General features: G+C 30.1%; 1 protein-coding gene across 3 annotated transcripts in view; it reads left to right on the top strand.

The window, feature by feature from the left end:
- The window catches only part of LOC146529443 (uncharacterized), a 102308-nt gene that overhangs the window by 61250 nt on the left and 27444 nt on the right, over window positions 1–13614 (top strand). For all 3 annotated transcript variants that reach the window (XM_085202165.1, XM_085202164.1, XM_085202166.1), the window contains one exon: window positions 10185–10238. In XM_085202165.1, the coding sequence (XP_085058291.1) occupies window positions 10185–10238 (54 nt within the window). The remainder of the gene's footprint in view (window positions 1–10184; window positions 10239–13614) is intronic.

Here is a 13614-nt window from a genome sequence, read left to right as displayed (position 1 = left end):
AATCAGGAACGTTGTATCTTGATCCTATGTTTTCTCCGTTTTTTCTCCGCAGTACTATAACGATATTCTTAATCGAAACAAAACACATTATAGTTGTTAAAATATACGTATGTACCTACCTTATGTACATTAAATATACCCTAAATTACACTTGGAAATTAATAATTGAGTCTAAAAACTTACTATTTTTAAATGCATTTGTATAATTTAACATAACTAAATAATTATTAGATACCATTTTTATAACTTAAACAGAAGAAATACCAAAAAGTGAATTTCTTCACGCAGCACATTCACATGGCGCGTTGAGAATAACTAATTGTTATATTACCATTTATGTATGAACAGGGTTTTGAACTCTTGACACCATACATAAATATTGTGTAATCGAATTTAAATGGTCCACTACGGCGTAGTGGGACGACTTATCAATGTAAACGCCAACAGTTGTTGGTTCATTCCCAGCCGGGGGGAAAACTGTATTAAAAATATTTTAATTTTGTCTTCAAATTGTAGAAACACAAGATATTTCATGATTACTGGCGTAGCTGAACGCCGCGTTTTGTTTCGAGCGGTTCCTGTGGAAAATGAAGAACTAAGTGTCTCATTCATTTGTCTGTCGTACTTACTTTGCTAAGACATAAAAAGATTCACCCATGTCCACGCATAGCAAGGTAGGCAGAGGCTAATGTTAGGATATATCATTCAGTGGGGATCGAATCCACAATTATCGCTCGCTACAGTCGCTGTTCCACTGCGCCACAACGGTCTTGTCTAAGATATAGCTTATAAGTCTCTCTGTCCTTTTATTTAAGTAACATGGTGCTAGTAAAGCTGCTATTGTCCTTTGTTGTCTGTGGACATTTAAATAAAATTAAATATAAAGTTTCTCATGCATTTTAGGTGATTCATCTCTGTCTTCACTATCTGTCATAGCTGTAATATATAGTAATTTATTTTTGAATTGCCAAATTTTATTACTTTTCGCTGATTGGTTACGTAAATAGAATATTTAAGAACCTAAGGTGATGTCGTTATAGGGTATATTAGAAAGTGGGTAGGTAGGTAGGTAGGTACTATAAATATTATTAAATCGTATTTATCTTTACTAATTAATAACTTACATTAGTTTACAAGGGGAAAGTTGAAATATTAATTAATTATTACGTTATAATTAAAATGTTATATTTGTGTTTAAATTAGTAATAAACCTTTTATAATGAAAGATAAAAATATATAGCAAATAATGCTAAAACAAAAAAATGATCCGTTCTCCGCTCTCTGTCCAAACGTCTGTTGAGTAGCGGAATTCAACGCTGCGCTTTGTCACCGTGGTTTTTTTAAAATAAACTCCTAATACTGAGTAGATATATAGGGATAACTTAATGAAATAGGGCCATATTATTCAAATTTTCTTTATTAATAATTGCAATATATCGTAATGAAATAGAAAACGCCACTTTAAAAAAATAATAATAAGTATCTAATATTATAATTAAGTTGCAATTATATTATCACGGATAAAATATAACATACATTCCAAAACGGATAAGGACTAAGGACTAAGGATAAGGACATCCTCACGGCCTATATCCTTCTTACATGTTTGGCTATGACAGAAATCATTTTGTTAAATAACCAGAACATGTTTATATATTTATGGCTATTTCAAACCTACATCCCCTAAATAGAGAGCTTTTACTCTAAAGCCACAACGCAAATATGGTAGTTCTATCTTTCACGTAACAAGTATCGCCTATTAAAGAATTGTTTTGCGTCTGTTAATTTCAACACATTTAGCTTATGTATTTAATGTTACGTAGAAATATCGTTTCTTAAGAACATTTGAGTTAGATTTTCATACGTTTTGTGTCTTAGTTTTTGGTGAACTCTACGCTACCTTTTGTATACCAGAGAGCGTAGAAATTAATATAATTGAACTGAGTGCAAATTGAATCCACAAACGTCGCATTTACAGTCAGGTGTTCCAACGGTTGATTTCTATGCTTTTACAACAATTTTGTAGTTTATATGACTATTTATCGTCAGTTTTCTCCATTTTTATCGCTTCTTAATACTACCACACTAGAATAACATAATGTCTTGAGTTAATTGTGAAGCATTTATTTTGACATTTAAAAGAGGAAATAGACACAATTGACTCAAATGGAAATGCCAACATACAGTTAGAGCTGTCATAGTGCTCAGAAAGTGTATCGATGCTCTGGTCATGGTTCGTATTATAGCTTAATAGTAGTATGGAGAATATTTTTAAGATAGTATAGTAGTACAGGCCGTCGGGATGCAGTGGGACAGCGTCTGTCAGTAAAATCGATGGTTGTATGTTCGATTCGCATTGGAGGGAATGATTGTATTTTAAATTATTTTCAGTTCCCCGCTCTGGTAGAGAAAGTACGGCGTTCATTTCCGCCGCGAAAATTAATTATCTTATAGTTTATTATATTTAGTTTACTAAAAATTTATTTTTATGTAGACTTATTATACATACTGACATTTAAAATATTGTTTAACATTTAAAAATTTATAATGAAAAAAGAAAATATAAAAAAAAAAATACGCAATTCAAGTCAAACAAAATGAAATACTTTAGTTACGCTTAGTAAGTATGAAAAATTACGAAGGTTACCAATAACAATTTCATAGAGCTATTATCTGTAAGTGGGACGTACTGGTACCTACATATGTGTCTTCAAAGGAAAACGGCCCACAAACCTCAACTTGCATACAAATGTGCTCTACAATGCATTGCGTAAGCCTTTAGTACTTAAAAGTCTCGGAAAACAATAACTTACTGGAGTTTGGGTAATATTCTAAGACGTTGTGTTAATAATAATTAAAATATTTGTGAATAGATTGACCTGAATCGTCATTTTCAAAAGCTAGATTTGCTGTTTTTTTTTTATCTTGAGTAATTCACAAAGTAGACAAAGGGATTAACAAATTCAGTCTTCACTTCACTTTTTGCAGATTTATATTATACATGATACAAGAAATATTGAAGAGTTGGTGTCACGGTAAGGTTCAAAGTAGGTGGAATGGGGTAAAAATATTCTATGATTATTAGGAAAGCCAATTAATGTAATTTAGAGGTTAATTCTTACATATACTAAATTAAATTTTGAATTGAAGAAATATATAAGGTTCATACAAATTAAATGTCAATAGCATAACTTTCTTTTTACTCATCTAACCATAGCCTATTCTGTAAAACGAAACATCTTGTCACGCTATTAATAGAAGCTATGAGCGTGACACACAAAAAACCTAACGCTTAATTCTATAACGTACTTGACCTTTCCCAACATCTGCAATTTGAGACCGTTAGTCCATCCGTTATAGACTTATGGGCAAGCTGCATGGCGATCAATTAAAATGAGAGGAATTTTAAAATAGCGAAGTCGACGTGTGCCTGTTCTGCACCTGGATGATTATTGAATTATTTATTAATTGCTTGTAAATATGACTTCTATTATTGAACTTGAAAAATACGTTAAAAGAAGAGAGAAAGCGTGCTTAATATTAATTGATAAATAAGTATTTTTCGTAAGTCGTTTATTGTGCTTAAATATTGATGATGGAACAAATATTTAGGCAAATGTCATAGAATATTAAACTTTCCTCGATAAAGATTTTAAGAAGGTACATTGTAACACTTTAAGAAGTAAAAAACTTAAAGAAGTAAAATAAATGGTAATTGATACATTGCGGTAAATTAAATATTGTAAAAAATATAAATGATAAAATATCTATCCACTAGTCATTCTTATTTAACTTTCTTATAAAAATAAATAACAAGTAAGACTCTTAGTTATTGCTACAATATTTTTAAAAATATAACAAAAATTTAAAGTTACCTGAAAACAGCTATACGACGTGTTACTTAAGTTAAATTGTTAACATAAACGAGATATTTATCTTTAAAGTTCATAAAAGTTAACATGAAACTTTCTAAAGCTACACCCTAAAAGTAGGCATGTCTCACCGGAAGTTAAGTCCCATTAAATTTGTAAACGAATTATAAACGATGATTACATGATTATCGTTAACGGATTACGCAATGCTACCAACTACAATGACGGTACATCAATTGGTGTATGTATGTAAACCACATTACCATTGTTCATTGAAAATGGAAGGAAATTGAACCATTTTGAACCGGTTTTGAACCTTCTGATACATATGTTATTGTAAAATTTAAGATATTTTTTTTCAGATAGGCAATTAGTGAATATTTAAATATATTTTTGTTTCTATTAAAATAATGCGAAATTCTTATTGTATTACTAAAACAAAAAAAATAACATAATTTGTTGTACTTTTGCTGTACTTAGACTACCTTATAATTCGCTTATTAGCGAGCTTACATAGTATGGTGACAGAAGCGTTTTGATGTAGATATTCCTATTTAACATACACAATTACAAGGAAAAGGAAAATTAATTAATACATTCCAATGGAACACCAAATTTTAATATGTAATAGACATTACTTGCCTTTTAAGTAAATCAAAGTCATAGTTCCAATCAGTATGCAAAAGGCATGATTTCATTGTAATAGTTTACATTTTATGTACACAATATGTGTGTGATTTTTATATATCGCTCATTTGGTGATACAATGATATATATGCACTTTTTGGAATGTTGCAGGAGACGTAAACTGAGTTTGTAGATAGATAGTGTTTCCACATGTCTTTATTTGTCTTTTTTTACGTTATTTTTTGACCTGATGACCTTTTGACTGTATTTTTTTTAAATATAACATTTTATTTAGATACAGTTAAAAGCTACAAAATAATTCAATCACGCTATTTTCGACATTATGATATAGTAAATCCACATAGTGTATATACTTACTATTCTTATATATTTATATTTATGTTATACTAAATTTTAATTTAATGGTAAATTTTTATCCATCTTCACATTTTCAGTAAAGTTTTATAAGAGTTGAAGTTATTTAAAATGGTCTAAATCTAAATATTTATACATCAGGATTAGAATTTTTAATAGAAAATATATTGTCTATCTAGATTAAAATAACTGCATAGAAACTATATTAACACCTACATATCTACTCTAACAACTAATGTGAAAGGTAATCATTACATCACTATTATGTATCGATAATGCTGTCAACACAAACGAAATAATTATTGCTCGATAATCGATTTTGTATTCGATAAGTGAAAATCCATTGATCTCATTCGTTATATAATATAGGAGAAGTCGTGTGAATGTGGACTTGGCGAGTAATCTTCAAAGTTGGTTACATAGCCAAGGTGTGGCGTGCTCTAGTTCGGTAATTAACGATTAGAATTCGTTATGTGGATGTAGGCGCTTATAATTTAAGGAGAATTACTTTTGTTAAGTATTTAAAAGGTCCTTCAAAGTTTTTTGTTGAATACAATGTTAATAAAAACTTTTTTATTAAAAGACTTAACGGACTATAATGAAAACAAAATCTGTATATCTATAACAAATTGAGAACCTCCTTCGGTTTTCTCGTCGGTTAAAAATAAATAATAACGCTATTGTATATACTTCTCTATTATATTTAGTTATCTTAAAGTTTTAATGTATTTTCTATGTCTGTGGTTTCTATGTATTTTCTTCGTCTTCTTATGATGATAAACCACCATGATAAGTTAGGAAGTAGGAAGAAACCGTTTAAAAAAACATGAGAAACTCCGTCAAAATAACTAAATAAATTCCTAAATTAATAAATGAATATGCCACATTGGTATCAAACACTAGGTCCATACTTGCGCGTACCTGTATGTCGCGTGCCAACAATACTTTTATTCGAATTTTATTGGACTTTCTAATTGTTAGTCGCGTTACCATACAACCTTAATTCTGTTCACGCTCGATATGAGAACAATTTAGTGTAATGTTACATGAGCATTGAAAAATTTGTATGGATTTGTGGTTAAAAGTCAAAGAACCTTTACGTATATTTTTTAGCTTCATGCTGTATCCTACGCATACAGGGTAGGAAGAGGGAACCTGGGAACCTAGTGTAAAGATAATTTTGTGTTATTCTGAAATTCGTGCTTTTAGCTTTTAAATCATATTTTCATATTCAATTAGTTACAGATAGTATTTCTGTAAAACTCGTTACATATCCTATCCTATATCTTATAAAACAAAGTCGCTTTTCGTGTCTGTCTGTTGTTTCTAACTCTTCTTCTTCTAAACCACCCAACGGATTTTATTGCGGTTTTCACCATTAGGTCGAGTATATTTCGTAGAAGGTTTATATATAGTTTATTATTTGTACATTCTTATGTAAATTAACATAAATACGAAAAATATGAATAAAGTCCTACCCGCTGAGACACTTTCGCGCATGCGCTGCTTTAATGGTAAGTACTACATGAAAAAAATGTACTGGAGTATTGTTCCTCTCAATGAGATCTACAAAAAAGTCCGCGAGAGCATATTTTTATCTTTTAAGGATAACGTGTAGTGATCATATTTCTGTCTAAAAATAATAATTTCAATATATTTTTTATTGTGAGGGATATTTTTCCATAATGGTATTAATCCTTATCCTTTAAAGTACTTTATTAATTTTCTACGTTAAACGAAGATAAAATTTGCTTCTTACACTATTTCGAAATTGCGAATAGTTTTACAGAAAAACGCATTTAATTGTTGACACATCCCGCCGTTGACACATCAGCTGTATGTTACTCAAGTTTCACTTATCCCTTACTCTCAGCATATAAATAAGTACATTAGTTACGTTGGCCATTTAATGTAGATCAAAACTGTCTTTTACTGTTTTTTCATTTTAATAAGTATTTTAGAAGTAGTTACAATATCAAAACATCCTTGCTGCGAAACGCGCCCAGCGACGTTTTGCTTATACAAGCGCGCCATGAGCAGTCATCGGTGGTTCAGTGGTAGAATGCTCGCCTGCCACGCGGGCGGCCCGGGTTCGATTCCCGGCCGATGCATTCTATTTAATCTTCCTCGCAGCCACGTAGTGCTTGCTTTTCATCAGGGACAGAATACCCTTTTCAGCATTAACCACAAGCTCGAAAACAACCCGCCCGCTATAGAGGCATAGCAACGAAGATTTAGATGCGTTTGCACGTATTGGATAATTATGAATGTATTATTTCAGCGCGATATATTTGGTTCCATATTTTTTGTAGTAGTTATTAGTAGGTAGGCTTTTGTTTATAATTTCTTCCGTTTAAAAATAGTCATTTAACTATCTAAAAATAGTCATTTAAATATATTTTAATAAGTACTTGAAAAGATTAGTAGCACACATTTAAAATTACGGTACCTACTAAAAAATCCTTGCTGTGTAAAACAATTGGAAAATCCTTATTGAAACTACGAAAATGCGGGTTGCATTAGAGTTTAATTAATTTTCACATTATCTTAAGTGCTTTGCAAACATACATTAAATGAATAATCCAGTAGTAAAAGCGGGCGAAGCCGCAAGAGGGTCGCTAGTAAACGTATAAAGCGTATAAAAAAATACTAGTTGTCTATTATTTTCAAATAGAAGCCGACTTAGACAACGTGGAATTTGAAAAAAAATTGGAATTGGCTTATACAAATGTATGAGCCACGCATTTTGCACTAGCAGTTTTAGCAAAAACTGTGATTACCCTAATACTTCAAGTGTTCCAGATTTAAGAATGTTTTAACATTTTATCTTAGTCATTTGTATAACAAAATTCAACATATTTACACTAAATACGGCAATATCATGTTATATTATACAATTCTCTGAAGTATTGCATTTCAGAGACAACCAGGGCATAACTGACATAAACACCGGTCAAGCGCGAACCTACTCTGAACCAATCTCATTTCCGATTTCGTAATTTCTTTTTAAAAATATATATTAACAGTTATTAAGATTCTGTGCGTGTTCTAAATTTGAAAGTCTTTGTTAAATTAATATACTTCTATTTTTTTGTTATTATACTGTAATAACAGTAGCTACAATAATATTTTTCGTTTAAGTTTACATTCAAGCTTAACCGGTGGTTAATATTTATACTAAACATATCGTATCTCCTAACGTTGGCTATAATACACAAATATCTATATTTTCCCGTTATTGTAGGAATTTTGGGAATCTTCTTTTAGTACAAAACTTCCCAAGGAACCACTATTTTAAATTCCAATAGTTCCGTAGTACGTTGTCTATCAGTCAGTTTCTCATCATCAGTCATGAGATCAGTATCAGCCTCCGAAACAGGACAGTTTTATATCTATATATTTTTGGTCAGTCAATGTGCGGTGTTAGGTTTCGCTCATCAACCAAAAATGTTATTATAAACTTTTAAATAGGATCTTTACACGTGCTCTCAATTTGTATATGAAACAGCAATAAAAATATTTTAATAACAAAATATATTTAATTACAATTAATGTAATCAGTATTTAAAGTAGTAGTTAAAGTAATGAAATCATAATTATAAATATAATATGTAGACTCATACTGTAGACTTATAATGACACTTATTGCAATGTAATAAGGGCTATAACAATAAAATCATTAAATATTATATTAAAATGCATATCGCGTCTTTTGTCGTTTCATACTAGCAGTAGCATTCAGAAGGTTAATGTTCCTTTGCGAAACATTAAAACACTGCCTTATTGTCATTTCGGTTAGTCTATTTATAAAATATTTGTAAATATAAAAATATGAATTAGGCCATTATTTTGGAAACGGAATCTCTTAATACTAGGTTCCCTTTGCCTACGCTTTGCGTGAAACAGCGTGAAGGTGTTTTTATTTGTTTATTTTTTAAATTTAGAACGTTATTGGGTAAGGCACCTCGGTATGTATCAAATCGTCTAAATACCCTTATTAGAATATGAACATACCCTACGGTAATATATGAATTAAATGAATATTCCATATGATGGAATCCCAAGGCTCAACTTCGTGCTGATCTATTAGAATGTAAATAATTATTGATTCTTCTAGGATGACTTTTTGTCATGTAGGTGACCTTTGATGGTAATACCATTAAACTAATATTGCATTCCTAAAATATAATGATTTTAATGAAAATTTATCATTTAATAGCCAAGTGGCGTGGTTCCATCTTCCATTTATGTTTTGTCTAAATTAACTGATATTCCAAAAAAACTTGTTAAAAATTTTATCTATAGCAAAATATTAGATATTTTTATTTAGTTTAGTTTAATACGGTTGGAAAAATTGTACTGAGTTGTAAAAAGTGAAGGGAATATTATACACACCTACGTAAGTGATATAAGGTAAAAAACTACACTAATCTGTGGTCTCGTGCAATTGAAAGCTGTCATCAGGCTTGTGGCAAAAGTCTCCACTCGTACGCGATTATTTGCATCCTGATATTATAAACCATTACTCATTTGCTTTCTACACACTTTAAATTGCAAAATCTGCTCTAAGTTCTATATGTTAAGATATAACTCAGTATGTTATAGATTCAATACACGAACAAATTTTAAAATACTGACAAAACAACTGTATTTCTGTTATTATAAGGTTTAATTTTCTTTAATCGATTGCATAAAGCACAATATCTGGAAGTACAGCGGATGCAGTACAGTCTGCCACGCTTTCCTGTCTTTGAAGCACCCGGTGTTTTTTGTTCGCACTGTACTAGACACACTAACGTTAGAATAGTTTATGATCGCTCCAATAAGTGTGACAGGAATATGTCTATATAAGAATGACAATTGTATAAAAAGGTTTCCGTTTCCAAGACGGAACGTTTTGTTGATTATTTAGCTTTAAAAATTGCTTATATTTTGGATTCATTTTTTAAATTCTTTTTAGATTTACGCTATATTCCGCTCACAGTAAGATAAACAGAGGTAACCTAGTGTTAAGACACTCCGTTCCCCATTTTCCTTCCTACCGAAGTTTATGTTATATTAATTTGGTATTAATATATTATTGTATATCTACAGCGGTTACAAAACAATTTCATAGTAATAATAATCGTCGCGAGTGGAATATTGATACGGTTAAAGGAAGTAATAATAATCGACATATTAATTCTGATGATAATGTGAACTAAATATTATTATTTCTTACTAATGTTTTATTAAATTTGTACATGTAGTACTTACATTTTTTTAATTCATAGAAAAATGTAATAATTTACATAAATATCTTTGTTGCAGGCGCAAAGAATGGAGTGTGGAGCCACAGACTTTGGCAGAAAGCGTGGTGACCAGGTAAGAATAAATAATATTAATGTATACTAAGTACTAATACAACTAAGTCAACTATGGTTGATATAATTATTGGTATTTATTATTTATTAATTTTAATTAACAATACATGTGTCTAATGTATATGTCTATTGTATATGTATATGTCTAATGTATATGTATGTGTCTAATGTATATGATTTTTTCTATGTTGTGACATTAGTGGATTAGCCCGACATTTCAAGGCTGATCGAATCATTGTTATTGTTCAGTGACAGCCATTATTTGCATATCTTGATGAAATGGTCAGCTATTATTAGAACTTGTTTCACCTTGTATTCATTCAATCATAGTATTCAATCGTGTTATTATTTTAACTATGTTTATTGCAATAATATCTTAAAATGAATTATAATAAAATCACTTTTAAACTGTTAGGTGTTGGTAGTAAAATACATTAAAATTTTCATTAATGCTCATCATTCGAGGGGATTTTTGACGAGTATGTGTGCAAACTATTTGGGAAATTATCGATTTTGTTTACATATTTAAATAGATGCTTCTGGCGCTATTATATATTAGTTTTTAATTTATAGGAAACATTATAATTTTAAATTTTACTTTTTTTTAAATTTTATCTCGAACAGTAATATTTAACTTTGTTGTTGTTGTTGTTGTTGTTCTTTAATTATGGCGATCCGAGCGTGCCAGTTATATTTAACTTTAACTAAAGTTCCGATAAATGTCAGGAGCCTTTGACATTTAGATGACAATGCTCTTTCACTTTCCCGCCTTTAGACAGCTGTCAAATTATGCAATCGAATAATTGATGGTGGACACCTGCCACCGTAAGGTGTATGGTACAAGAACATAACTAGCAGATGTTGTTCTATTTATACTATTACGAGATCTTTATCAATTAATAGAAATAAACGAATTTTTAGTTTTGCAGAGTGTAGATAACATAGCGTATAATAGGTATTTGTAGTTGGTTTAGTGACCTACTAATTCAGGTATATGTTTATGCCTTTGCCTAAAAATTAAAAAAACTTTTTAGTAGAAACAACAAACATTGTATATAAATAAAACCGGACAAGTGATAGTTGGGAACGGATTTTGAAACGTTTGATTTTTTCCGTCCGTAGATCTGAGTATGAATTTAAAAAAAAAACTGTCTACACTGAGATCGTATCCTCGAACTTCGGCTTAGCCGGATGAACCAAAAAGACCAACATGTCTATCAATTGCTATCAAAATATCGAACAGCCAAGTCGATTTCATTCGATTGTAGAATCGAGCGGTTTGTGTAACGGTTCCGCTCTACGCACGACTTCGATATATTAACTAGAGAAAATATGTAGTTATTTTGTTATTTAAAACTGATTTTCAAAATGTGAAACTATTTTTGCATTATCTTTTGAAAGTAGACACTTGTATTGTTATTTACATTCGTGAACAAAAATAAGATTATATGAAATTTATTTTGTGTTTTTACGGTGCTACTAGATGAAATTAAGAAAGACATACAGGTTATAGAGTGAGCGAAGAAGCAGAATTAGGTAGAGGAGGATGCACATAAAAGGTATTAAATCTTATCCACCTCAAATTGATGATGATAATATGTACTAAAAGAATCATAGGTGAATAAAAAAAACATGATATTCATCGTATATTTACTTATTTCACAATATTTTTCCAAATTTTATTATATGACTAGTGGACCCGGACGCGGCTACGCCTGCTTAAACTATAAGAATATTTATTAACTATATTTTCAGTTTTCAATAGAATTAGTAAGAAAATATAAGCTTAAATAATCAAAAATAATAATAAGTAGAGACATATTATTAGAAAAAATATCTGAGAAATTGAAAACCAACATAAGAAGTAAAAATAACTACAAATTAAGTAAAAATACCATAAGAAGTAAAAATAACCCGTACCTAAAAACTACCTAAAAGGATATTTTTTGCCAGCAATATCAAATAAAATAAGAAGAGAACCAAAGTGTATTTTAAATTAATTATAAACAGCAAATAAAGTTCGAAAATGTAATAAAACCATACCGCCCGAAGGCTAGGTCATATCGAATCAGTGACATCTTCTTACTTATTTATTAGAATGTTATACAGTAAACTATAATTTCAATAGATAAAATGCTATAATGTTTATTTTCATAAGGATGAATATCTAAATGTCGCGGTAACGATTGCGTAGCGACGCGACGGTTGTTATTAACATGGCAGAATAAATTGCATGTCAAATTAAACAGTACTTTAAAATATATTAATTTATATGTGTAATGTAATGTTATATAGCCTATAGCACTTCTGAAGAATGCAGCTTTCATACAAAACAAAAACAATGTAAATCGGACCAGTAGATCCAGAGATCTTAGCGTTCAAACAAACAAACAAACAAACAAACAAACAAACAAACTCTTCCGCTTTATTATATTAGTATAGATATAAGAAAGGTAATTTCTTATATTTTCTACAGAGAATTTGTATACACGAGTGAAATGTGATTATGATAGTGCGAAGGCTGTATTCTCACGACGATGCGACGGCGACGTATGAAACATGTTCCGTTTATAACTAAGGTTAAGTGCACAATGCTTTTAAATCACATTAGTTATGGGGTAAGAAATATTCATTTCTTAGCTTTATGTAATTATAATATTAATGCTTCATTAAAAAAGTAAAATTAGTAATAAATAATGGAAAATGTATTGCCTCAGTTGTAATTTTATCTAAAAATACTAAATACTCAAATATTCTTTGCCGTCATCCTGAAATTTTCCTCATATTTAGTAGGCAAGATTTTCACGTTGGCAATAATCTTTATTTTAAAAAAAAAACATGATAAAAGCATTAGGTATATAACATATTTGTGTAGTATTTAATATAGAAAGATTCATTGTCCCAGACAATGCCAGGTCAAACCGCTAGTTAGTCTTCCAGTACGATTCTCACAACAATAATAAACAATGGAAGATAGACTTTATGAAATTATATCGTATTTTGCAAGCTGTCAGCCATAAGCTCGGTATGGCAGCACAATGCAGTTACTTTACCTGTCTTCGGATATTCTATTTGCTGGAACAATGTTAGTAATTTTCATTTCAATTTGAAATAATGTAATAGAAATGTTAATTTTTGAAATAACATTGTGTTTATTATAATTGTGAAGCTTTTATGATCGTTAACGTATATACCTATATCCATTATTTTTTTTAATCTATCGATTTTTGCTAAAAAGACACTGAAAACCTTGTTAAAAGTCATTTCAATATCTTTGAATATAATAGTTTATTTAAGAAATTTGGTGAAGGCGGAACCCAACGCACAGTTCTATCTAATTTTAAAAGAGAAACAACAATATTCTCCCTAATGAAATT

The sequence above is a fragment of the Heliconius melpomene genome, chromosome 18 (genome assembly GCF_056956725.1).
Source record: "Heliconius melpomene rosina isolate 202511_hmr_F chromosome 18, ASM5695672v1, whole genome shotgun sequence".
Classification (NCBI taxonomy): Eukaryota; Metazoa; Arthropoda; class Insecta; order Lepidoptera; family Nymphalidae; genus Heliconius; species Heliconius melpomene.
This window is presented reverse-complemented; position numbering and strand designations above follow the sequence as displayed.